Source organism: Suricata suricatta, chromosome 8 (assembly GCF_006229205.1).
Source record: "Suricata suricatta isolate VVHF042 chromosome 8, meerkat_22Aug2017_6uvM2_HiC, whole genome shotgun sequence".
Lineage (NCBI taxonomy): Eukaryota > Metazoa > Chordata > Mammalia > Carnivora > Herpestidae > Suricata > Suricata suricatta.
In genome coordinates, this window is record NC_043707.1 from 126,424,011 (window position 1) to 126,448,230 (window position 24,220).

The 24,220-nt window shown below is 54.5% G+C and overlaps 1 protein-coding gene across 3 annotated transcripts in view; it reads right to left on the reverse strand.

Annotated features, from left to right (window-relative positions):
• Window positions 1-1,708: 1,708 nt before the first annotated feature.
• The window catches only part of ALPL (alkaline phosphatase, biomineralization associated), a 56,677-nt gene continuing 34,165 nt past the window's right edge, over window positions 1,709-24,220 (reverse strand). For all 3 annotated transcript variants that reach the window (XM_029947521.1, XM_029947523.1, XM_029947524.1), the window contains exons 2-12: window positions 20,218-20,382; window positions 16,559-16,678; window positions 16,133-16,248; window positions 14,855-15,029; window positions 13,908-14,083; window positions 10,446-10,589; window positions 8,516-8,585; window positions 6,097-6,231; window positions 3,923-4,114; window positions 3,357-3,476; window positions 1,709-2,675 (exon numbers count right to left, since the gene is read on the reverse strand). In XM_029947521.1, coding sequence (XP_029803381.1) covers window positions 2,410-2,675; window positions 3,357-3,476; window positions 3,923-4,114; window positions 6,097-6,231; window positions 8,516-8,585; window positions 10,446-10,589; window positions 13,908-14,083; window positions 14,855-15,029; window positions 16,133-16,248; window positions 16,559-16,678; window positions 20,218-20,278 — 1,575 coding nt within the window. In that variant the 5' untranslated portion in view covers window positions 20,279-20,382 and the 3' untranslated portion in view covers window positions 1,709-2,409. The remainder of the gene's footprint in view (window positions 2,676-3,356; window positions 3,477-3,922; window positions 4,115-6,096; window positions 6,232-8,515; window positions 8,586-10,445; window positions 10,590-13,907; window positions 14,084-14,854; window positions 15,030-16,132; window positions 16,249-16,558; window positions 16,679-20,217; window positions 20,383-24,220) is intronic.

Sequence of the window (24,220 nt, forward strand, 5' to 3'; positions counted from 1 at the left end):
TAGTTGACTGGTGTGTGTTGAGTCACTCATATTGGCTGCGTTAGAAGGTTGTCAGGAAGCTGGATGTGGATTATAGACACAGCATGTCATTAAGTATAGGGCTGTGGAATCGATGCAGATGGAGTCCCCCCTGCTCCACAACCCGGGGGACCTTGAGTAATCACTCCATGTCTTGCACCCTCGGTCTCCTTAATCTATAAGTGTGGGTGACAGGGCCTGACCTCCTAGTGAGGGTTAAATGAGCTGGAGCTCGGTGTAAAGTACCGAGCACAGAACACGTTGGATGGTAAGTGTTCCATGTTCATTGTTAGGATTATTACTTATAGGGACTATCATTCCAATGAGGCAAGGAGCAGACTTGGGGAGCCCTGTACACCCCAATATCAGGTGCAACCCTGAGTCCAGTACTCAGGCCGGATAATCAGGAATGGAAGGTTGCCTTCGCCACGCGAGGCCAAAGCTCTGCGAAGGCAAAGAGCATGTTGGTGTTGTTTGACACTAAGTTCATAAGACCTGGTCAGGTGCCTGGCACCCACCCAACAGTTAACCCTAGAACACAAGGTTAGGGGCGCCAACCCCCTGCACAGTAAGAAAGCCGTGTATAATTTTTGACCCTCCCCGCCCCAAATTTAACAAACAGCCTCCTACTGACTGGAAGCCTTACTGATAACATAAAAGTCAGTATGTTAACAATGGACATATTCGATATTATATATGCACCATATACTGCATTCTTACAATAAAGTAAGCAAGAGAAGAAGTGTTATTTAAAAAAAGAAAAACATAAGAAGGGGCGCCTGGGTGGCTCAATCGGTTGATCATCTGACTCTTAATTTCAGCTCAGGTCATGATCTCACAGTTCACAGGACTGAGTCCTGCATCAGGCTCTGTGCTGACAGCGTGGAGCCTACTTGGGATTCTCTGTCTCTCGCTCTCTCTCTCTCTTTCAAAATAAATAAGCTTTAAAAAAGTGTCTTGGGGTACCTGGGTGGCTCAGTTGGTTGAGCATCCGGCTTCAGCTCAAATCATAATCTCACGGTTTGTGGGTTTGAGCCCCACGTCCGGCTCTGTGCTGACAGCTAGCTCAGAGCCTGGAGCCTGTCTTCGGATTCTGTGTCTCCCTCTCTCTTTGACCCTCCCCTGCTAATGCTGTCTCCCTCTGACTAAAAAAAAAAGAGTGTCTTTAAAAAAGAAAAGAAAATTATAAGGAAAATACATTTTCAGAACTGTCTTTATCCAAAGAAATCTGCATATAAGTGGACCCTGAAGTTCAAACCTGTCTTGTTCAAGGGTCAGCTGGATTTGCTGAATGAATGAATGAATGAATGAATGAATGAATGAATGAATGAATGAACGAGCGAACAAAGGAACAGCTCCCTGGGCCCGGGCATGGAGCTCTGTGGCAAGAGTGACCCTGTGGGCCTTGCTGTGGGTTTCAGGGCCCAGACACATACTTCTCTCTCACAGCAACCCAGACTGGACTGTGGCCCATTTTACAGCTAAGAAAACTGAGACACAGAGTTACAAAGCCGTCTGTCCACAGTCACGGGGGCAATGGGTGATAAAGCCCCAGGTCAGCAGACGCTCCTTCCTCCCCACTCGACCCCAACTCTGCTCCTGGGCCCGGAGTCCAGTTCTTCCCCCAGAAACAAGTTTGTTTCATTCTCTTCCTCACTGACCACAGAGACTCAGTTCTGTCCTCAGAAATATTTGGAAAGTTTTATTTAAATGTTTTGTGTTCCCTTTTAACCAACACCAAAAAGAGAAAAAAAAATTTTTTTTGCTGTTCCAAACAGGAGTGTCAATTCAGAGAGGAGTGGGCACGCGTGGTAAGGGCCAGGGAGTGTCTGCCTGTCCGGGCTGCTCGCGCCAGCCTGGGCCACCCTGGGCTTGGATGGCCAGTCCCAGATCACTTCCTGGGAGCCCCCGGCGGCCTTGGAATGAGTGAGCAAATCCCCATCTCGTGGCGGAGGTCTCGGTCTCCCCTGCGGGTAGGGACGTGAGCATGATGGGGCCTGGTGGTTCCAGGAGGGGAGGGGAGTGGGAAGGTCAGATCCGGAATGTTCCATGGAGGCTTTAGGGCCTCCAGGCCTGGAGAAATATGTTTGCTAGAAAAATAAGATGCTTTGAGAATTCCAGCAGTCTGTGTTCTCTGCCTGCCCAAGAGAAACCTACTCTGCTGGCCAAAGGGGCAGCAGGGAGGGAGCAGAGGCCGGAGGCGCCTGGTGCCAGTGGAGGATTCCAGAGGGGAGAGAGGCAGGCAGAAGACGTTGGCTTCCTGGGCCCTCTTGCTGGCAGCTGTTGAGGCTGTGAAGGCCCCTGAGGTGTGGGCTCCCAGGTGCTGGGCCGTGCTGAGAGAGGGAGGCTGGCCATCTGTCATAGGCAAGTGGGTGCCTGGGCCGCGGGCCCTTAGAACAGGATGCCCAAGGCGGGCAGGGCCAGCAGGAGGAACAGAGGGCCTGGGGAAGGGCCGCCTGCCGAGCTGGCCCAGGCACAGTGGTCAAGGTTGGCACCGATGCAGGCGGCGTAAGCCATCACGTGGGGAATGTAGTTCTGCTCGTGGACGCCATGCAGCAGGTGCGCCATGGGCCCCTTGGCAAAGACCGCTACGTCCTCGCCGCCGTGGGTCTCGTGGCGCAGGGGCACAGCAGACTGTGCCTGGTAGTTGTTGTGAGCTGTAGGCCAGAAGGAACCCTCGATGAGGGCTGGCACCCTGCAGCCGCTCCTCCCCGCCCTTCCAGGCTGCCCCAGATGCCCGCCTTTTATAGAGGAGGAAACTGAGGCTCAGTGCGAAGAAGTCATTCTGTGCAAGGCCACCACATTCGGGCCTGAGTCCGCTCTGACACAGAAGCCGTGCCCTCAACCCCCAGAAGAGAAAAATCAACCTCAGTTGGGAACAGTCAACCCGGGAGAGCCTCTTACCATTGGCCGCACAGTGTGACTGCCATGGGCCACCGGGGCATCATGAGCAAATGAATATTCAACAACAGAGAACCAGATGAGCACACCGAAAAGGCTCAGAGTTTGGAATACTATACAGCCGGTAAAACGGCAGTGTAACATAGCAGGCACCTGCTCGGCCCGGGCACCACGCTGAGCTCTTCAGACCCGGTTAGTCCTTCAGACAACCTTGGGAGCTAGAATCCCTTTATGGGGGGAAGACAACCTTGCATGGCCAAGGTCACAGAGCTGCTCAGTCATATAAGGGGGTTTGAACTGGGATTGCTCTGACAGGAGCAACCGGCTCTTAGGAGAATCCCTGACCTTGGGGTCTCCTACAGGGAGCCTACAGGTCCCCAGGCCCATCCCCAAGGGTCACCGTGTCCCCTCCCTGCCCTGGACTTTGGCATTCTCACCGTAGTCCACCATGGAGACGTTCTCTCGCTCACCGCCTACCACCTTGTAGCCGGGCCCGTTGCCGTACAGGATGGAGGTGAAGGGCTTCTTATCCGTGTCACTCACCATGGGGGCCAAACCTGCACAGGAGGGCATTGGCCTAGGAGTCATGCTGCAGTCCCCAGGCCCCAGTCTGGCAACTCTGAAGTCCCCTTTGAACTACTCCATGAAGCCACCTTCTAAACCTGACTTTATTTCCAGCCAACCCTCCCTCAGTTTTCACTATGTCCACATCCCTCTCATCTGTTGGTCCACCTGTCCGTCTGTCCATCCACCCACCCCTCACCCATCCATCCATCCATCCTCTCATTCTTCTATCTACCCATCATGCAGGTAGCCCCCCATCCACCCACCCATGCACCTGACCCTACACCCCCCACCCATCAGTGCTTTTCTGTCCGACACAATCCTCATGGATGCCACATGGGCCAGGCCGGGAGCTTGCTGGCTCTCTCACCCTGCTCTTGCTCCCAGACGGGCGGCCCCGGGGAGCACCCAAGGCCCACTCCAACAGAGGCCCACCTACCAAAGATGGAGTTGCCACGGGGGGTATACCCGCCGAAGGTGAAGACGTGGGAGTGGTCCGCAGTGACGACGGTCAGTGTGTCTTCCAGAGACGTCATGGCGCCGGCCTGTCCGATTGCCTGGTCCATCTCCACCGCCTCATGCAGCGCCTGCTTGGCCTTGCCTTCATGATGCCCGTGGTCAATCCTGCCTCCTGGAGACCCCGAGGCAGAGGGCTTGGGTGAGGGGGAGGGGAGATCCGTGCCCCCAGGCCCCGCTGCGATACCCCTGGATTAACCTTTCTTTGATGGGGAACTGCCATGTGCCAAGTGCCATGCTGGACATTTTATGCAGCATTCAACCTGTGCAGTGACTCAGAGAAGGTGGGATGTAGACCCAGGGCGCATGCTCGGAGAGAGCAAAGCCAGATCCACCGGAGCAAAAACCTTGTGCTCTGGGACCCCGTGCGGCTCTCAGTGCAGCGTCTTCAGCTTCTTGGAGGAGTCTGAGACCTCAGACAGATAGAGAGGGGAACCAGCGAGCCTGAGGTCCTACTGGGTGCCAGGCATAACAAGCTGGTGTCTTGTTTCTTGGGCAGAAATGGGTACAGTTGGCCCCATTTACAGATGGAGCAACTGAGGCCTCAAGGGCAGAAGTGACGTGACCAGGGTGGGAGTAGTGGGATTTGAATTCGGGCATGACTCTCACTCTCAGTGCTCCTGGCACACCTTCATAAAGGCCTCCGAAGCCTGAAGCCTGTGCCACCTCTCCCGTATGAGCGCTCGCTTTGAGCCTGGCTTAAAGCTCATGGCTCGGGGCTGCATGACCTGAGGGGACCCCTCCTTGTCTCTAACAAGAGGAGGATGCCTGAGCGGACACTCCCAGCTCTGGGGGTCCTGAGCCGGGGCGTCTGGCCACCCTCCCTTCCCACTGGCCTGAGCCTCACCACTCTGGGCTGGCAGGCTGGCAGGGTGGGTCCTCCCTTTGTTGTGGCTCCGGGAGCAGTCACAAAGAGAAAGGCTCCCAGGGGAGCCGGCGCTCACCACCATGGTTCCTGGCTGGGTCCCTGGCATCAGAGGCCTGTTCCGGCCCGGCTGAGACCTGCCATGCTAGAGTGGGAACCCTGGGGTTTGGCAAGAAAGCAGCCAAGCCGGCTTGGCGGTCACTGGCCTCTGGAAGGTAGAGGGGCCTGAGTGTGTGTGTATGTGTGGTGACAGAGTGAAAGAGAGAGAGAGAGAGAGAGACAGAGAGAGAGAGAGAGAGAGAGAGAGAGAGAGTGTGTGTGTGTGTGTGTGTGTGTGTGTGTGTGTGTGTGTGTGTGTGTAGGGTTCAGTGAGGCAACATCAGGAACCACAAAAGACAATGGCTATTAGAACTTTGGAAGATTCTGGAAACTATCACTTCCTCCCACTTCCTATTGTTATTGACTTTGCTATTGTGTAATCATAATAAAGGTAATAATAGAAACACAGATTTATTCTCTGCTGGGCCCTGTTCCAAGTACTTTCTGTCTCTGAACATGATGGATGTTAATAACTGTTCTAAGACTATTTTGGGCCTCATCTTACAGAAATGGACAGGTGGAGGCCAGCAGCAGCACAGAACCCACGCCTGACTCCCAACGCCCCCCCACAGCGCGGGGAAGCCCTGGGAACACTGGCACAGCACTGCCAACCCCAACGTCCTGGCTGCCCCCGTCTGGGGGACCTGGGACATCCAGGGCTGCCCCGGGGCTCCCCTCGGCACGGGACTCATGAGTCTGACGTTGGCCCCACACGTGCCTGGTGACCAGCAGATGCCCACCACCCAGCTGAGGGCACCTGCAGACCGATGGGCCCCTGCTCCTGCTCCTTGAGCCCAGCCAGGCCGCCGCTCAGATGCAGAGGTCCATCAGCGCCTGCTGATTTGTCTTTTGGGAGGAGCAACTCTCAGGAGCCTCGGGGAGGGACCCCCGAAAGGAAGGCTTCTGGGGAGTCTTCCTGGACCAGTCAGCCTGATGGGCCATCCTCACGCCCAGAGGAGAACAGCTTGTCGGGCTGAGGGCTTCCACACCCGTACATACCCTATCTTCCCCAAAAGGAATCTCCTTCTCCCCAAAAGTAGACAGCTGTCTTTGAGAGTTGGCCTACCCCATCCCCCGACCCCAGGGCTGCCCCTCTGCAAGCTCCCAGGGACGGTGCCAGGCTGGGGCCCTACCTTCCACCAGCAAGAAGAAGCCTTTGGGGTTCTTGCTCAGGATCTTGATGGCAATCTCCACCATCTCGGTGAGTGACGGGTCAGTTGTATTGTTTCTGTTCAGCTCGTACTGCATGTCCCCTGGCTCAAAGAGACCTGAGGGGGACACAGGATGATGTGGGTGGTGAGTTCTCCTGACTCTGCAAGGAGGGCCCCCAAGGAGCCTGGGCTATACCGGGGAACACAGGTTCGGACACACAGCTTGGGGTTAGAGCAAGCGGGGGAGAGCTCCTGTGGGCCCAAATGTGCCCAGTGCTTTGAAAACACCGCCTCCTTTTACCTTTGCAGCCACACTATGGTGAGAGGCTCACCAAAGTCCATTTTACAGAGAAGGAGACTGAGGCGCAGGTGCTCAGTACCTTGGTATCTTTGACTGCTAAGTGGGAGATCTGGGACTTAAACCATCAGTCCAGCCCCCAAGCCACAGCCAGCTTACGTGTGCACTTACATGTCACTTACAGGTCAGGCGGGAAGGGCATAGTGCCCTGTGCATGAAATGGTAGGAGGTTTGGGTCACTGTCCTTTCTGTTCTCTAAGCTTGGTTTTCTTAGTTGGGAAATAAGACCGATCCACTCTTTGCCCATGTTACAAGATTCCGCATGTACCGGGGATGGTGTTTCTAGCCCTGGATGTTCCTTTAAAACGCTTTGCCTCTTCCGTGAGTGTGGGCACAGCCAAGCAGGAGCTGTAATGAACGGAGGCGCACCGCGCGCCCCAGGCCGTCCTAAGCGCTTTGGAAGCAGAGGCGCTGGCCTCCAAGATGGCGCCCAACGATCCCTGTCTTCTGGGATTCACGCCCTTGTGTGTCCCCTCCTACACTGACTATCCTGTGGATCCAGTAGAATACTGCAGAAATGATGGTGTGTGCCTTCCAGGCCAGGGCATAAGATGATGCAGCCTTAGCCTTGCATGCTCTTCTGCAGGAAGCCAGCCACCATGTGGTAAGGACCCTTCAGCAACTCTGTGGGGAGCTCCATGTGGCAAGGAACAGAGGCTTCCTGACAACAGCCTGTGTCAGTTTGCTAGCCACGGGAGTGAGCTATTCTGGAAGCCCAGTGCCAGGCAAGACTCCGAATGACTGCAACCGCATGAGACCCGGCTAAGCTGCTCCCAAATTCCTGACCCCACAAACTGTGTGAAGGAATAAATGTTAACTCTTGTTTTAAACTGTTGAGGCTGGCGATCATTTGTTACATGGTAACAATGAATTAATTTATTTTTTAAATGTTTATTTTTGAGAGAGAGATAGAGCGCGGGGGGGGGGAGGGGGGCGGGGGGGGGCAGAGAAAGGAAGATGCAGAATCCGAGACGGACTCCAGGCTCTGAGCTGTCAGCACAGAGCTTGACGCGGGGTTCCAATTCTGGAATGGCGAGATCATGACCTGAGCTGATGTTGGACACTCAATCGAGCGAGCCACCCAGGAGCCTCAACAAGTAGTTTATACAATGCATTGTTTCACGCACACTCGTGGCAACCCTAAGGTAGACCCTATCATTAGCCTCATTTTACAGAACTGTCACTATTCCTACTTTACAGAAGAGAAACTGAGGCACAGAAAGGAGAAACCACTTGCTCAAGGTTGCAGAGCTTACACGTGGTAGAGTGGGATTTGAACCCAGCACTCTGGCTCTAAGATCCATGAGGGGCAGTGGTGCTACATGGGGACACGCATGAGTCCACACAGCCTGTGTGTGGTATAGGGTGTGTGCTGTGTGACCCAGGCAAGCAGAGGGCTGTGCGTGTGTGTGTGTGTGTGTGTGTGTGTGTGTGTGTCTAGAGGATCCTCCCAGGTGCCCAGCTTTGAACGCATAGCCTCCAGTGATCCACCCAGGATCCAGGGATGTGCTTCTTGGGAAAGGTTTGTAGGAAATTTTGCCACTGCTTACTGGGCACAAAGCCAGGTGGGAAAGGGGCCCCAGGGGTTGCCATGGTGGTGCTCAGGGCCTCATTCCACCTCGCCAGGGCTCTGGCGCTCCCCACTCCCCAGGGGACATCCCCCAGAGTCAAGACCAGCAGAGACAAGCTGGCTGGCTTCCGCCCTGGCCACACAGCAGGGCTAGTTCCAGGCCTCCCGCCCCAGCCAGGGTTTGGATTTACTTGGGCCCTGATGCTAATGGGCTGAGTGGCACACCGCAGGTCCCTTCTCCAACCCGAGCGTCACTTTCCCTTTGCGCTCGGTGGAACTCCACACAGCCAGCAGACTTCAGGCCCAATTCTATGAACCAGAACCCCCTCCTCACCTCTCCCAGGCCCTAGACCTGAGAGCAAGGGTCCCTGAATAGAGGGAAGGCTGGGACCTTGGCGCCTCAGGTGCTGGACTCACAGCCCCAGCCCCAGGGCACCCAGCTGGGTGTCCTCTGCCGGGCACCCTCCACTTACCCAAGAGGTAGTCCACGCTGTAGGGGTCAAGGGTCAGGAGTTCGGTGCGGTTCCAGACATAGTGGGAGTGCTAGGAGGAAAGGCCAGTGTCAGCCACGTGGGAGCTGGGGGCTAGGAGGACTGACCCCGCTGGTCTCGGGGACAGGCGTGTATTTGTTATTTCAGCCATTTACTAACCCCTCCCTGAGGCTCCCCCATCTCTGCCTTCAAGAAACGACATATAGGCAATTCTAGGAAAGAGAGTTCCGAGAGACCAGGGGCCACTGTGGGCCCAGAAGCAGGATCAGGGAGGGCCTCCTGGTGGAGGTGATGTCCTCAAGGGGCCCTGGAGGACAAGAAGCCATTGGTCAGCTTGGTTCCGTGATCACGGAACCAAGAAGAGGAAGGTGCAGGGCCCCAGGGGCCTTGACCACCCACTGCGGGGTGTGGGCCGTGTGTGTTTTAGAAGCTGCAGAGAGCTAAGGAGGAAGCGAAGCCCTCGGTCTCCCCCAGAGACCTCATCTAAGAGGCTGATAAAGGAAGTGTGGCTTCCCCGGACAGAGGCCGCAGGAAGAGGCTGCCTGACTTAACCGGAAAAGCCACCACTCAGCACCAGGGCTGGGGCTATGGTATTGCCAGGAATCCGCTGTGCATCCTCAGGACAGCCCCTTGCCTTCTCTGGGCAACGGCATTGGGATCTGTTGGTTTTGGAGCCTCAGTGGCTGGTAGGGAAGGAGGGAGGAAAGGCTGAGGAAGGGGGGTTCTCCACCCCCACTTTGCTGAGCTGTGTTACCTCATTCAGCTCTCACGTCAGCCCTACAAGGGAGGTACTGTTATTCCCATTTTGCAGACGAGGATACTGAGACCCAGATGACAGAGCCGCTCAGTGGTGAAGGAGAGTCTGACTGCAGCAGCCGCTGTTAAGGCATGATTTTCGAGGTACATATGGCCTCCCTGGAACCCCACAGGGACACCCTGGTTCACTGACTGGTGTGGGTCCTATCTCTCCCTCTTGGAGTCTAGACTGAGCTCCAGGGTTAAGCACCTGCCCAGGCTAGAAGGATTAATCCCGAGCCCCACGGCCCATATGGAGAAACTGAGGCTGGGAGGGGCAGTGACTCTCTGGCTTGGGCCAGGAAGGGGCTCCGGCGGGGCCAGAGCTGACTCAGAGGAATGGAAAAGGTTCAAAGCAGCGCATTCCGCCATCATCTACCCTGCGGGGGCCATCCCCAGGCCCCTGCCCCCACCTCGCTCTTGGCCCAGCCCCATCCCACAAGGCCTCCCTGGGGGCCAGTCCTGGAACCCTCAGAAACCCAACCCCAGAGTGACATCAAAGTGGCTCCCAGGCTGCTCCCCACTGTCTTCAGCCCTGACCACAGTCATTTCCAGACCCTAGCTGCCCCAGGCCCAGCGGCTGCCAGAGCCACTCCAAGGCCCCAGCACGTGCCCTCCCCAGGGCCAAGGCCAACTCACGCTGGAGGGCTTCCACCTCCCACCAGGGCCTGCACACTCCCTTCCCTGCCACCCCACCCCTCCTCCTCCTCAAGGCTTCTCAGCCCCTCCCTGTGGTCTGTCCCCTCCGGGTTCCCGTAGGTCCTGGGCTGCCAGCCATCCAAGCACACAGAGATCTACATTCCCTTGACCATCTGATTCATCCCCCAGAATTCATGCCCAGCGAGGGGCCCCCACACAGTAGGGACTCAAGTGGCCTGAATGTCCATGCAGGTGACCCTACGGCCCCCTGTTCACCGCTTAGCTCTCCTGGGCGCCCTCCTCTGAAGGGAGGGATCAAGTGAGCACCTATTATGTGCCATTCATGTATCTGTTAGATCATTTGAGCCCCATCAAGGTAAGAATTATGACCCCCCACTTACAGAGGAGGAAACAGAGATTCAGAGAAGGGTTCCCCAGAGCCACAACCCAGCAGCCAGCTGGCCCCTGAATGGGGTACCTTGTGTCTGGGTTTGAAGCTCTTCCAGATGTCAATGAGGTTCAGGCCGTCCAGCCTCGTGCCTCTGGCCTTCTCATCCAGCTCATACTCCACATCGGTTCTGTTCTTGGGGAACATGTACTTCCGGCCACCCCCCATGATCACCTAAAAGGGACACAGGAAACATCAGTATCCCAGGGCCCCAAGCCTCAAGAGCTGGGCTCCCGGAGGTGCTGGGAAGAGTGCGGTTGCTTCTCCAGCTTGGAGAGTCCTTGGTTTGGTCCACACTGCCTGCCCTGAGCCTCCGCTTTCCCACATGCGGAGACAAAGTTATGAGTATACTGGGACCATGCTTTGGGGCTTCTGGGTGACATACTGGAGGTACTGATAACTTCTCCTACCTGGTTCTCCGGAAGCCTGACTCACCTCCCACTCATGTAAGATAACACATCTACAGAGCACTAAACACTTCAGATACATTATCTTTAAAAAATTTTTTTTTCTTAATGTTTACTTTTGAGAGAGTGGACAGCGAGGGAGGGGCAGAGAGACACACAGAATCCAAAGCAGGCTCCAGGCTCTGAGCTGTCAGCAGCAGAGCCTGACATGGGGCTCAAACTCACAAACCTCAAGATCAAGACCTGAGCTGAAAGTCGGATGCTTCACTGAGCCACCCAGGCGCCCCCTTCAGACACATGATCTTATCCACTTCATACCAAGGCTGCAAGGGAACCTGCGTTCCCATTTTCCAACTAAAGAAATGGGAACAGAAATGTGGGATTCTTCCCCTAAGGCCACGCAGTAAGGGGCACGGCTTCCCTGACCCCAGCACCGGGAGCTGGTGCGTCTGCAGAGCCGAGGACAGGGCCTCCGAGAGCCTCCTCTCCCCTGTGGGAGGCGGGATGCCACAGGCCAGGGGCCTCTGCCAGGGAGGTCTCGGGGCAGCCCCGCTGGAAGCCTGGGCACACAGTGGCCGGCGCTCACATCTGTGCAGTCCCTGCCAGGCTAATTTTACTCACCACGGCTGGCTTGCACGGGCGGACGGACGCGGGACTGTTTGTTTTCCTTGGGAGTCCATGTTTGAAGTTCTGACTATTTTTAAAATGGGGCCAAGAACATAACAGCCGCCGCCTGCGGTGACCGCCACACCGGTGTCCTCCTGTCACCGCGGGCGCCAGGCCAGGCCACCGCCCCTCGACACCTTGGGAGAGCAGAACCCAGCTATGGCTGGCCTCAGCTCCTCTGTGCCGGGCCTGGCATTTCGTGGTACTGTTCTCTCCCTTCCGCTTCATTGCCCCCTCAGAGCCCAGGGGTCTCCACCGACGGTAGAGGTGGGGGAGACGCCCACGGCCACCCTGGGTCATGGGAAGCTGGAAAGGGCACGGGCTTGGAAGTCCGCCTTGGGTTTGACTCTGACTCTATTGCTTACTGACCAAGGGCCTGTCACCTAATCTCTCTGAGCCTCAGTTTCCTTATCTGTAAAATGGAAGTAACACCCACCCACAGGATTGCTACAGAAGGAAATGCAGGGATGTGATAGGGTCCCAGCACTGGGAGGCTGTGGGGAGGCAGCCCCAGGGGTCATACACATCTGAGCATTTCCAGAGAGTTCCTCACTGCCAGCCCAGGCAGGAGCTCTGGGGGTGGGGCAGGCTGTGAGGGGAAGGAGAGGGGACCCCGGGTCACTGGCCCCAGCTCCCCACCCGTTCCCACAGAACCTGACCCTTTGGCATTTTCAGAGTGGAAAATGAAGCCCCCAATCTTCTTGCCTGGAGCCTCATCATTTCCAGCCCCAGCAGGGACTTCACACGCTCATTAAACTCCCAAATAACAGACTTGCTGTTTGGCTTTGGGGTTTGGGTTTGTGTCTTTCTTTCTTTCTTTCTTCCCTTTTTTTTTTAGCAAAAGATATTTATTTTCAGGGCGGACACCAGGAGTTGTGTTTCAAGTGCAGCCTGGGGGCTGGGGGGCTTTGGGGATGCAGGGGCACACGGAGAGAGAAAAGGAGGAGGAGAGGGGGGAGGGCAGTCTTCACCCTGGCCCGCCACTTCACTCGTGCCCCAGCTCATCCCCCAGGGGCTCGAGGACCCCTGTCCACCTCACCCTGTGGAGAACTCTCCCCTGCGCTCCTGTCCCCCTCTCCGGCTGTTCCTGGCACATCTCCCCAAGGAGCAGCCCCGTAATTACACCCTGCGCTTGTACAACAAATGTTCTCACATCCATGACCTCATCTCGGCCTCCAGTGGCCCTGGGAGAGGGCAGGTGGGGCTCTCTATTCTTGTTGCACAGGTGGGGAAACTGAGGCTCAGGAAGGAGAAGCAACTTGCCCCAGGATGTGTGTCAGGTAGAAGCAAAATCCAGACAGAGACTTTGCCTCGGATACACGCTCACTAGGAGGGATCAACAGGACTGTTCATCCTGAAATGGGGTGCTCAAGCCACTGCCTAGAAAAAGGAAGTCCTGGGTGGGCAGAGGGGCCTTGAAACTGGGGGGAAGCGTGGCATGGGGGACAGAAGGTGGGTCTGGGAACCGGTGCAAACTGGCTGGTGTCTGGTGGTGGTAGAAACAGGTGAGGCGTAGGTGGGACCTGGGGGCTTTCTTTGAGCCTCGCTGAAGCCCGGTTTTAGGTTCAAGGAGCTAAAGTTTCCTCCCCCCTCAGCAGACCCCAGCAGTGGGTAACACGAGCCTAACAAAGAAACCAGCCGGATGTTCTCACATAAGAACAAAGTAGGGACCCGTCTGAGCACCAGGTGGACAGTATCCGGGTTCTGTGTGTGCACGTACACCCCCCAGACTGTTAGTCTGCAGAAGCTATGGTTCAGGGGCAGGGCGGAAGGCGACCACTGTGTGAGCCCTCACTGGGTGTCAGGCCTTACTCAGCTCTGAGGGATTATTTTATTAGGAGATTTCTATGGGCTAACGAGGTAGGTACATTTCACAAACGGGTTGTAAAAGGAATGGCCATAGAGGTTAAGTACCTGACTCAAGGTCACATCCACAACTAGCAAGGATGTGAAGGATGTGAAGTTTAAAAATGAGAGCCTGTGCTAACCACTGCCCCTACCACCCTCCCTCTGGGCTCGCGGGTTGAGCACATGGGACACGTGCCTGTCAGTGCACGTGCGAATGTGCAGGGCAGGTGCTCCCCTCAGATGGCCACGGTGTCACCCCTGCCTCTCCATGTGGGGGGAGGGAGGAGGCTGGAGGTGCAGCGCCAGAATCTAATTCACAGAATAATCCCCGGGCGCCTGATTCTTGGGGTGTGGTGGCAGCCACATCGGGGTTTATCCCTCAGCCCCACCGCGGAGAAAGCCCCAGCCTCCCTGCCCCAACCACAAATCCCCTAATGGGCTGGGAGAGCCTCCCAGGTGTGTGGGCAGCCAGGCCGGGCTGCTTTTCCTGTGCCAGCAGCGGCCCAGGCCCACCGGAGGCCCCGCCTCCCGAGCCCGCCCTCGCCCGACCGGGCTGCACCCCCACACTCACCTCGATGTCCCTAACGTTGTGCATGAGCTGGTAGGCAATGTCCTTGCAGCCCTGGCTCAGGGCCTCCGGGGGCATCTCGCTGTCGGAGTACCAGTCGCGGTCAGCGGAGTGGGCGTAGGCGGCACTGGGGGTGGCATGGTTCACTCTCGTGGTGGTCACGATGCCCACAGATTTGCCTGGGGTGCGGGAGAGGACAGCTGGGCTGTGTCTGGGGACGGTGGCGTCCCAGCTGCCTTCTCCTTCCCTCTCCTGACGAAAGACTGGCCTCCTGGCAGTTCAGCTGACTGCCTGGGCCTCAGTCTCCCCACCAGTACTGAATGAAGGGGTTGGGGGGGGTAGCTTCTGGAATATCTGGGCAGCACAGCTCAGCCTGCCTCTGTGACCCGCCCCTTCTTGAGGGCCTTTGAGCTGTGAGCACCTGAGCTGGAGTCCTTCCCTCTATCATGCGCCCCGTGGAACCCTTCCTGCAGGAAAGCCCCCAGGTCCCATGCAAGAACACAGGGGCTCTCCTAGGAGCCGTCAGGCAGTGTGGCTCTGTCACTTTCTGTCAACCTCATACTCTGACCCCAGAGTTCCTGGGACACGGGTCAGGGTCTCCCCCAGTTCCAGGGAGGAAGGGAGAAGAAGACACTGAACTGCTGCCGGGCTACGCCCCTTACCTTCCTCATGCCAGATATATGAGTGGACGAGGTTTTCGTGCCCGTTTTATAGTCAAATAAATAGACTCGGGGAAAGGAGCTGGGACCAGAACCCACAGCCGAGGAACCTCCTAAAGCCACGAGCCCACCCTGTCATGGAAGGCATCCCTGAATATCTCATAGATGCTGAGACATCGGAGCTGGAAGAGCCTCGGAGAGCATCTGTCTCTGCCCTCGCCCATTATATAGTGGGGCAGACTGAGGCCCAGGTAGAGCCGGGCCCCATTCCCTGCCACTACCCCCACTCACCAGCATCCTTGGCCCAGCGCAGGATGGAGGTGACCTCGTTCCCCTGAGTTGTGTTGCACTGGGTTCGCTGGGTGGCTGCGCTCACCCCCACAGTGCCCTCATTGGCCTTGACCCCACACAAGTAGGCGGTGGCGGTGCCCGCGCTGTCAGGGACCTGCGCGTTGGTGTTGTATGTCTGCGGATGGGAAAGGAGGGTCAGGAGTCCGCCAGGCCTTGCTGATGGCCTTCCTCTCGCCCCCACTCACACGGGGACTGGGGCATGATGGAGACAGAGAGGCCTCCTATGGCCTTGGCTGAGCCCTGCTACCTACAGAGGTCCCTGCCCCCATTCCGTGTGCCCTGGCAGCCAGGACAGCAGGAAGGGGCGAATACAGCCCTCCAACTTGCAGAGGAGTGGGAGCTGGGTCACTCAGGCCTTCCTCCGGGTCTGGGGGCTATGGGAGCCAGCAAGGAAGAGATGAAGCAGATAAGTTCTACGGGGGGGGGGGGGGGGGGGGGGGGGGGGGGGGGGGGGGGGGGGGCGGCAGGGGCGGCACCTCACTTAAAAAAATGAGGTGGCAGAGGCTGGGGGAAAGGCAGGAAAAGGGAAGAGAAGCAGGATCTAGAATGGGGAAAATGGGGAAAAGCCCCCCTCCCCCATCAGACCTCTAGCCGAGACCCTGAAACTATTCGCCTGTGTTCCTTCCCACCAGCCTGAGAGCCACAGATAACATTCCAGTCCCTGCCATTCCCCCAGCAGTGAGCCCTGGGCCTGACCCAGAGGGTCCAGAGGATCTTTATCACAGAGTGCCACCAGCACCAGCACCTACGACTCCAGCAACGGGAGCCGCAGTCGGTGATCTGATTCACTTCCGGAGGCGCCTGGAGGGGCCAATGAACACAACGGATCCGGCGCAGAAGCGTCACGTAAACTGCACAATTCCTCTGTGGTGTTGGAGGTCAGTGGGGTCCCAGGGGACAAGGGACTGGAGGAGTGCTGGGGGACTTCCGGCTGCTGTCGTTGATTCTCAGCCTGGACGCTGGTCATGTGGACACAGGCACGCGCATGCGCACTTCCCTCTGTGCTCTTCATTATTCAATCGGTTTTTAAATCAATGACTAAGACCCTCAAAATAAAGTCTTGGGAAGGAGCTCTGCCACCCTCGATTCACGGGGGGGGGGGGGGGGGGGGGGGGGGGGGGGGGCGGCCTGGAGACCCCAGGAGAGCTGACTGCCTTGCCGCCAGGGCTCGATTCCCCTGCCTTTCCTGGGAGCTGCGGGCTCGGGGCCGGAGCTCACCTTGGAGAGGGCCACGAAAGGGAACTTGTCCATCTCCAGCCGGGTCTCCTCTCCGGGATTGCGGAGGAGCTGACCCTTGAGGATGCGGGCGGCGGTCACCGTGGAAACACCCATCCCTGCGGCAGGGGAAAGGGCGGGGCTCAGTCTCTAGGGCTTTGCGTCTCTCCATCTCGGATACCTATAGTTCTCCAGTGTTGCCAGGGCTGCCTGGGCAGTGGGCACGGGGGCATGGCTCTGTAAATGTGACCAAGAGGCCCCTTTCTCCCTTCCCTCTCCAACCGTCAGGGACTGCCTGGCAGAGCAGACCCCTTGGGTCCCCAGCCTGGACCCTCCCAGGGCCCCAGCCTCTTCAACGAAGCCTGTCCCCCTGGGGCCCTTCCCTAGGTGTCCCCACCCAGCCCTCCCCTTTGGGCCCCCAGGCCTCACCATCGCCCAGGAACATGATGATATTCTTAGCCACGTTGGTGTTGAGCTTCTGAAGCTTTAGGGCATTTTTCAGGGTCTGTTGAGCCTGGTCTCTCCAGTACTTGGGGTCTTTCTCTTTCTCTGTATAGACAGAGAGGCAGAGTTATCTGGCAGGCATAGGGGGCAGCTTCCCATCCCCATGCATTACAGCTCCCCCAGCATCTCGTGCCTGAGGGCAGGGCTGCTTGGACCTGGGGGAGGAAACCGTAGTGGTCCATCTCAGACAGCCACCGTGTGGCTTGACATTGGCCAGTCCAATGTCAAACAAGCCTGTGGACCCTGGGCCTTCTCCTCATGTCTCAGACTGAAAAAACCAAGGCCCAGAGACACCAACCAACTTGCCCAAGGCCACACAGCTCTGGCTCTACTCTCCAAAACTCACGCTGTTTCCTTCCACCCAACAGAGACATTCTGCTAAGGCAGCAAATGAATTGTGCAAGCACAATCAGGAAGGAGGGTAATATTTAATCAGTCCGAGAAAACGAACTACTTTCACCTGAAGGAGTCCCCAGATGTCCTCAGCCATCAATTATCAACCCCACTTGGCTTATTCATTAAAGTCAGCAGCCACCTGAGTTAGCGATGGCATGAATTCTGGTGCTGGAAAGCAGGCCTTGCCTTCTGTTTAATGAATCCAGTTTAAAGCAGCCACGCACAATCTCATTCCCGTTAGCAAATTAGCAAATAAGATGTTCTGTGTCCCTAACGTTGAGAGAAATTGGGAACCAGGAATGCTCCTCTCTGCACCCCCCACCCCGGGTCTATGTGTCCAGTAGTCAATTCTCCAGTGGTAAGATCACAACTATAGTGCCAAACAGACCTCCCTTGAAAACCACAGCGATGCCAAGTATCCCCGTGTGGGCAAATCACCTCCCTGAGCCTCCATTTCCCTCCCTGTCAGATGCGGTTCTTCGTCTATTCCTCTCAGGGTCACTAGGAAAGCTGGATTCGATCCACTGATTTCCTGACCCCCAGGAGATCCACATTCTCCACCCGCCCCCCAGTAATTCCATGCCAGAACTGCGATCCCCCCCTTTTTAAAATTTTTATTTATTTTGAGAGAGAGAGAGAGATAGAGGGCAAGCAGGAGAGGGCAGAGAGAGAGGGGGACAAAGAATCCCAAGCAGGCTCCATGCTGTCAGTGCAGAGCCCAACGTGGGCTCGATCTCAGGGACCGTGAGATCATGACCTGAGCCAAAGCCAAGAGTCAGACGCTTAACAGACTGAGCCACCCAGGTGCCCCCTGGAATCCCTTTCTCTTCCAAGGAGAGGCCCGGGAACCGAGCCCACCTCCTCACCACGGCAGCCTCCAGTGCTGCCGCTCTTCCAAAGGTGTCTGCCACGCGGCAATTTCAGACACCACAGGCGGAGTCCCCAGCTGGAGTCTGGAGAGCCTCAGCCCTTCTATCTAGCTGTATACCTTTAGGCAAGTTCTCTCCATTTGAGTTTCTGCCCCCCAGGAAAACGGGAGAGCACAGGCAGTTTTAGAACTGAAATGACATCTCAACAAAGGCCAGAGCCAGTGGTCTTGATGGGGGATCCCACTGGCTCAGGGCTGGTTCCCTTCTCCTTCCTGCCTCCCTCCACGCATACCAGTGGTGAGGCTTTGGTCAAGGAGCTTCTTTGGCCATTTGGGTGCCATCTGAGTGGTGATGAACTTCTTGCCGTCCTGATTTTCATATACTTGGCCCTCCCTCCCCCTTGCCCAGCAGCTCAGCAGACCCCCAGGGGCTGGACTGGCATCAGCGTGCCCTGCACTATTACTTCATCTTGACTCAAGCTCTGATCCCAGTTTGCCAGTTTCCCCGCTGTCATTGGTCGCTGTGAGACTAAGAGACGTGTCTTTTTGACCAGAGCCACCCCAGGGCCTGACCCAACTTCATTGTCAGAGGACTGACCTAAGCAATTGTGGCTTTGGACAACCAAGTATCAAAAGGACATTGTTTTGGGATAACATTAAATGACACGCAACGATGCTCAGAATATAATGCCACGTAAAGAGTACTCGTGGATACGTACTGTGTAATTCATTTACATGAAGTTTAAAACAGACAGAACTCCTCTATGTTGGCAGGAGTGAGCCTATGTCACTTCCTCTGACTTGGGGGGCGGGGTTGGCTGGGGAGTGCACAGGAAAGCCCTTAGTGTCCCACGACTGGCAATGTCTGTCTTAATCTGGGTGGTGGTTCCCAGGGCATATGATGTGTACAAACTCATCAAGCTATCCATTTGAAATTGGTGCACTTTACTGCAAGTTATACCTAATTTAAAAAACAGAGGACAACGAGGCACCACCACACACCCATCAGAATGGCTAAAAAGGAACAAATACAAAAGACTGAATTGCTGAATATTTGAAGAGTTTTCATTTTGTCGCTTTTTCATCTTCCCACTTTTTATCCATCTGTGTATCTTTCACCCAGGTGGGCTGTGAGCGTGGAGAAAGAAGGGACTTGGTCCCAGAGCCACCGCTGGTCCCCATGGATACACACCGCAAGGCATCATGGGATTGCAGAGCGGGTGATGGCCTGGGATCCAGCAGCTCAGGTTCTATCCCTAGCCCTGACTCTCTTCCAGGAAGGGCCAGTCCGTTCCCTACACCCTAATTTCCTCATCTGTTGAAAACATTCTTGGGGCGCCTGGGTGGCTCTGTTGAAGTGTCTGACTTCAGCTCAGGTCACGATCTCATGGTTCATGGATTGGAGCCCCATGTCAGGCTCTGTGCTGACAGCTCGGAGCCCGGATCCTGCTTCGGATTCTGGGTCTGCCTCTCTCACTGTCCCTCTCCCCTCTCGAAAATAAATAAACATTTTAAAAAGAAGAAAATAATCTTCCTAAGAGCTCTCACTCCTTGCCTGACACTGACTAAACAAGTGGTTCTTACAACAGACCTAAGGATGAAGAATTCCTATCTCCACTGGGCAGATGGGGACATAAAATTCTGGGAGGGCAACCAGGGACTTCTAGCCACATAATGGACTGAGCCAGGGTGGGCTCCCTTCTCCCACTTGGGCCTGCTGCTGAGCGGCCCTGGTGGGTCTGACCAGATACAGGTCTAGGTTGGTAACGTGCATGTGTTACCTTGCAGCTATGGAAGGGATGGGGAAAAAAATCCAGTCTTGAGAAATGCGGACACCACTCCAGATCTGAGCCCGGTCTAAGTGGGGTCCGAGCTCAAAACTGAGGAATGAACACAAAAACTTGTCGAGAATTAGTTGAAGAATCAAACACAACACCACACCATAAAAACACTTCCAGGTTAGTCTCCAATTACAAACAAAAAACAAAATTATCAAACTCACCAGCAAACATTACAAACCACAAGGAAACGCATCATCATGAAGGAGAGTTATATAGACAAAGCCAACAGGACACTCAGCATCCGAAGACTTGGAATAGTTTATGCACCAATTAAGGAAGGAGACAATATAAAGAGAAAAGGGGTGGCCTGTCCAACATTAGGACCCACAGCAGCAGAGCTGGGGGCTCCTGCTCTGTGAACATTTGTCTGCAGCTGTTAATTAACCTGGACAGTTCTGGGACCCTCAGCATAGACACAGCCCTCCTCCTGACCCACCTGCACCAGGTTCCCCCGCCCTCTGCCCGGTCCCCCACCCTACCTGGCACTAAGGAGTTGGTGAGGCAGGTGCCGATAGCCAGCACTAAGAGTGGAGAAATCATGGTGCACTCCAAGACCTGGTTTCTCTCTCGGGCGCGGAGGTATGACCAACGTGGGTGAGAGGGGACAGGCCGGCAGTGGTCAGATGTTAACCGATGCTCCAATCCTAGAAATTAAAGGGGGGAAAAAGCCATGTGAGCCACAGCTCCATCCACTTACACATTCGCTCTTTCATTCATTACTTGTGGAGCACTTATCACTGGGCAGGCCCAAGGCTGTGCACTAGGATGTAAACACCCAGGGGTTCCCTCCCTCAGGAAGCTTAACCACAAATAGTTGTGCAAGAGTAACACACGAGTTCCATGCAGTAAAATGGTTCCTTCCCCATTTTCCAGGTGAATTCCCACTTTCAGTCCATCTGGAGCCTGGAACCCGCCAGAGTTCAGTCTTTCTGTGTAGGGCTGCCCAGAGGGCTTGTTAAAACAGACCCAGGTATATATATATATATATGATGGGATACTACATGGCAATGAGAAAGAATGAAGTCTGGTCATTTGTAGCAGAGTGGATGGACCTCGAGGGTGTCATGCTAAGTGAAATAAGTCAAGCGGAGAAGGACAGATACCATATGTTTGCACTCATAGGTCTAACAGGAGAAACCTAACAAGGGACCATGGGAAGGGGAAGGGGGGGAAAAGAAAGTTAGGGAGAGGGAGGGAGGCAAATCATGAAAGACTCTTGAATACTGAAAACAAACTGAGGGCTGAGAGGGAGAAGGAAAGGGGAAGGGGGGGGTGGTCATGGAGGAGGGCACTTGTGGGGAAGAGCACTGGGTGTTCTATGGAAACCAACTTGGCAATAAACTATTAATAAAAAAAACCAACCAGACCCAGTATCCACCTGGCCTCGCCCCGACTCGAGTGCGTTTCCAGCAAGCCCCCAGGGGAGATTGCTCCCACTCCTGATTCTGAACCAGTCTTTAGCCTTTTAATTACCTACATCCCACGCACCCTGAAGACACAGTAGAGCGCACCCTTTCTTACAGAGACAACCACACTTGTCCCATTCTCTTTCAGAGCCTGTCATTTATGGTGAGAGATATAAAAGGTATAGAACTAAGGTACAGGAAATCTGGCTGCTAAGAGTGCCCATTTCTGGGTGGTGACATTTCAGATGGCCCCATTGTCTTTTCTGCATTTCACAAATAAAGATGTTATCTTTATAATTAAAAAAAACCTTTACACACACACACCACACACACACACACACACACACACACTAGAAGGAAATACAGGAAACCATTAACTGTGGTTTTCTCTGGGCAGTAAGACTATGAATGAGTATTTCCTCTTCCCTTTACTATTATTTTTTTGAATTTTCCAAATTGCCTAAAATAAGCACGTATGAAATGGCACAAGAAAGTTTCTGAATTGTGGTCATATTGTCAGGATCACAAGGGATAACCCCAATTGCAGCTCAGAAATGAACTAACCCTGTTGTGCATAAACGTTCCTGGAAGAGGAGAAATGTTAAATAGCAAGAGTTTCACAGGAAAATACTACTTCCACCAAAAACCCAGATAACAGTGATGATTCCACTTGTCGTGGGAAACCGTTGTTGAGTGTCACAGTAGATAAGAAACCACTCTGTCCCTAAAACGGGGATCTTGATTCGATATTAAAAACCTACACCCTGCATTTCAGTGCCCAGAGGTGACGGCTCACCGGTACCCCACCCGCAGAACACCCAGTGTCACCACCTGGGGAATTGCACAACCCTGTGCTTTACCACCCCTCCTCCACATCCATCTGGCTCCCTTAAAACCCCAGCTTGATGGGGGAGCAGTGGGCACGCGGGAACTGGAAGAAATACTCTACATCTGACATCTATCAGCACTTAACTCTGAGGTGGGATTTCAGATGATTTCGGATTTCTCTCTTTTTAAAAAAATTTGTTATGTCTATTTATTTTTGAGAGACAAAGTGTGAGCAGGGGAGGATCAGAGAGAGAGGGAGACACAGAATCCGAAGGAGGCTCCAGCCTCTGAGCTAGCGGTCAGCACAGAGCCTGATGCAGGGCTCGAACCCACGAACTGTGAGATCTTGACCTGAACCAAGGTCAGATGCTTAACAGACTGAGCCAACCCAAGGGCCCCCTGATTTCTTTTTACTCTACTTTTGTTTCCAAGTGTTTCTAGAGTAAATCCTAACATCAGAAAAAATGTTATTAAATTGATATATAATATCGGGGGGGAGGGGTGCTAGGTGGCTCAGTGGGTTAAGTGTCCGACTCTTAATTTTGCCTCAGGTCATGATCTCACGGTTTGTGAGATGGAGCCCTGCACTGGGTTCTGCGCTGACAGCGTGGAGCCTGCCTGGGGTTCTCTCCCTCTCTCTCTCTCTCTCTCTCTCTCTCTCTCTCTCTCTGCCCCTCCCTCACTCACATGTGCTCACTTTCTCTCTCAAAATAAACTTAAAAAAATTATCATACGATATCAATACATTGCAATTTCATTCCAAATAGCCTAGAAACCGAAGTCGATTTCTTTCAGGAAGTCTTCAGGATGGCCGCTCATTCCAGCACACTACCTCTGAACTTCCTGCCACTCCCATCATTGTATGTAGGCACCTGTTTTGAAAGCAATTCTTTTCTGGTTATTCCATCTCTGTCACCACACCGGGGGTTTCTAAAGGCAGGAACTTTGCCTTGTTTGTTCGTACTCCTGTGCTGGACACAGTAAATATTGACATCACTTGAAAGCTAATGCTCTAAAGAGGGAGGCAGGGGGAAGGGAAGAATCACCACCAAATCCTTCCATTGTGTGTGCAGAAAATGCCAGTGCTGGGGCGCCTAGGTGGCTCAGTTGGTTGAGCGTCCGACTTTGGCTCAGGTCATGATCTCGAGGTTTGTGGGTTGGAGCCCCGCGTCGGGCTCTGTGCTGACAGCTCAGAGCCTGGAGCCTGCTTTTGATTCTGTGTGTCCCTCTTTCTCTGTCCCTCCCCTGCTCAGGATCTGTCTCTCCCTGTCTCTCAAAAATAAATAAATGTTTAAAAAAATTTTTTTAAAGAAAATGCAAGTGTTGGCAAGGAGCTGGCATTACTAGAGCTGTCTGGAGGAGTATAGACCGGTGCAGACACTTTGGAAAACTGGCAGCATGAGGGCGCCCAGGTGGCTCAGTCGGTTAAGCATCCAACTTCATCTCAGGTCATGATCATGCCCTTCCCGAGTTCAAGCCCCGCGCTGGGCTCTGTACTGACAGCTCAGAGGCTGGGGCCTGTTTCAGATTCTGTGTCTCCCTCTCTCTTTGCCCCAGCCCCACTTGTGCTGTCTCTCTCTCTCTCTCTCAAAAATAAATAAACATTAAAAAAAAAAAAAGAAAATCGGCAGCATCTACCAAAGGTGACACTGTACATATGCCCTCTGACCCATTTATCTCCAATAGAGATACACACACGTGTTCACCAAAAGACGTCCATGAGAACATTCCCATCAGCCCTGCTTGTCACGGCCTCAGGGCAGCTCCATCTTCAGCGGGGTGTGGGTTCACAGGATGGAAAATTATACAAAAGTGAGTCCACACAGTCTTGCAAAGGAAAGGTTGAATGACGGAAGCCAACCCGAGAGTACAGAAGTGTGAGCCCCACGAACAAAGCCAGGTGTTAGAAGACAAGATCAAGGTTACACTTGGGGGTGTGGAGACTGAAGGGGGCACAGAGGACTTGCGATTGATCTGTGAGCTAGTTGCCTGGGTGGATTCCGTCTGAAAACCCAATACGCTGTCAATGTATGATAAGGACACTTTTCTGTATGAATGTATATTATACTTCAATAAAATTAGAACGCTACTCTCTGAGAATGTACATAAACGATCTAGAAATAATCTATAAATACGGACAGCATGAAAATGACCTGTGTACTGCACTCCACTGTACTTTTACCATTTCTCTCTAATAACCTATGTAGTGGACGGAGGGGTCTATGATCTCCTTTATTATTACATTACT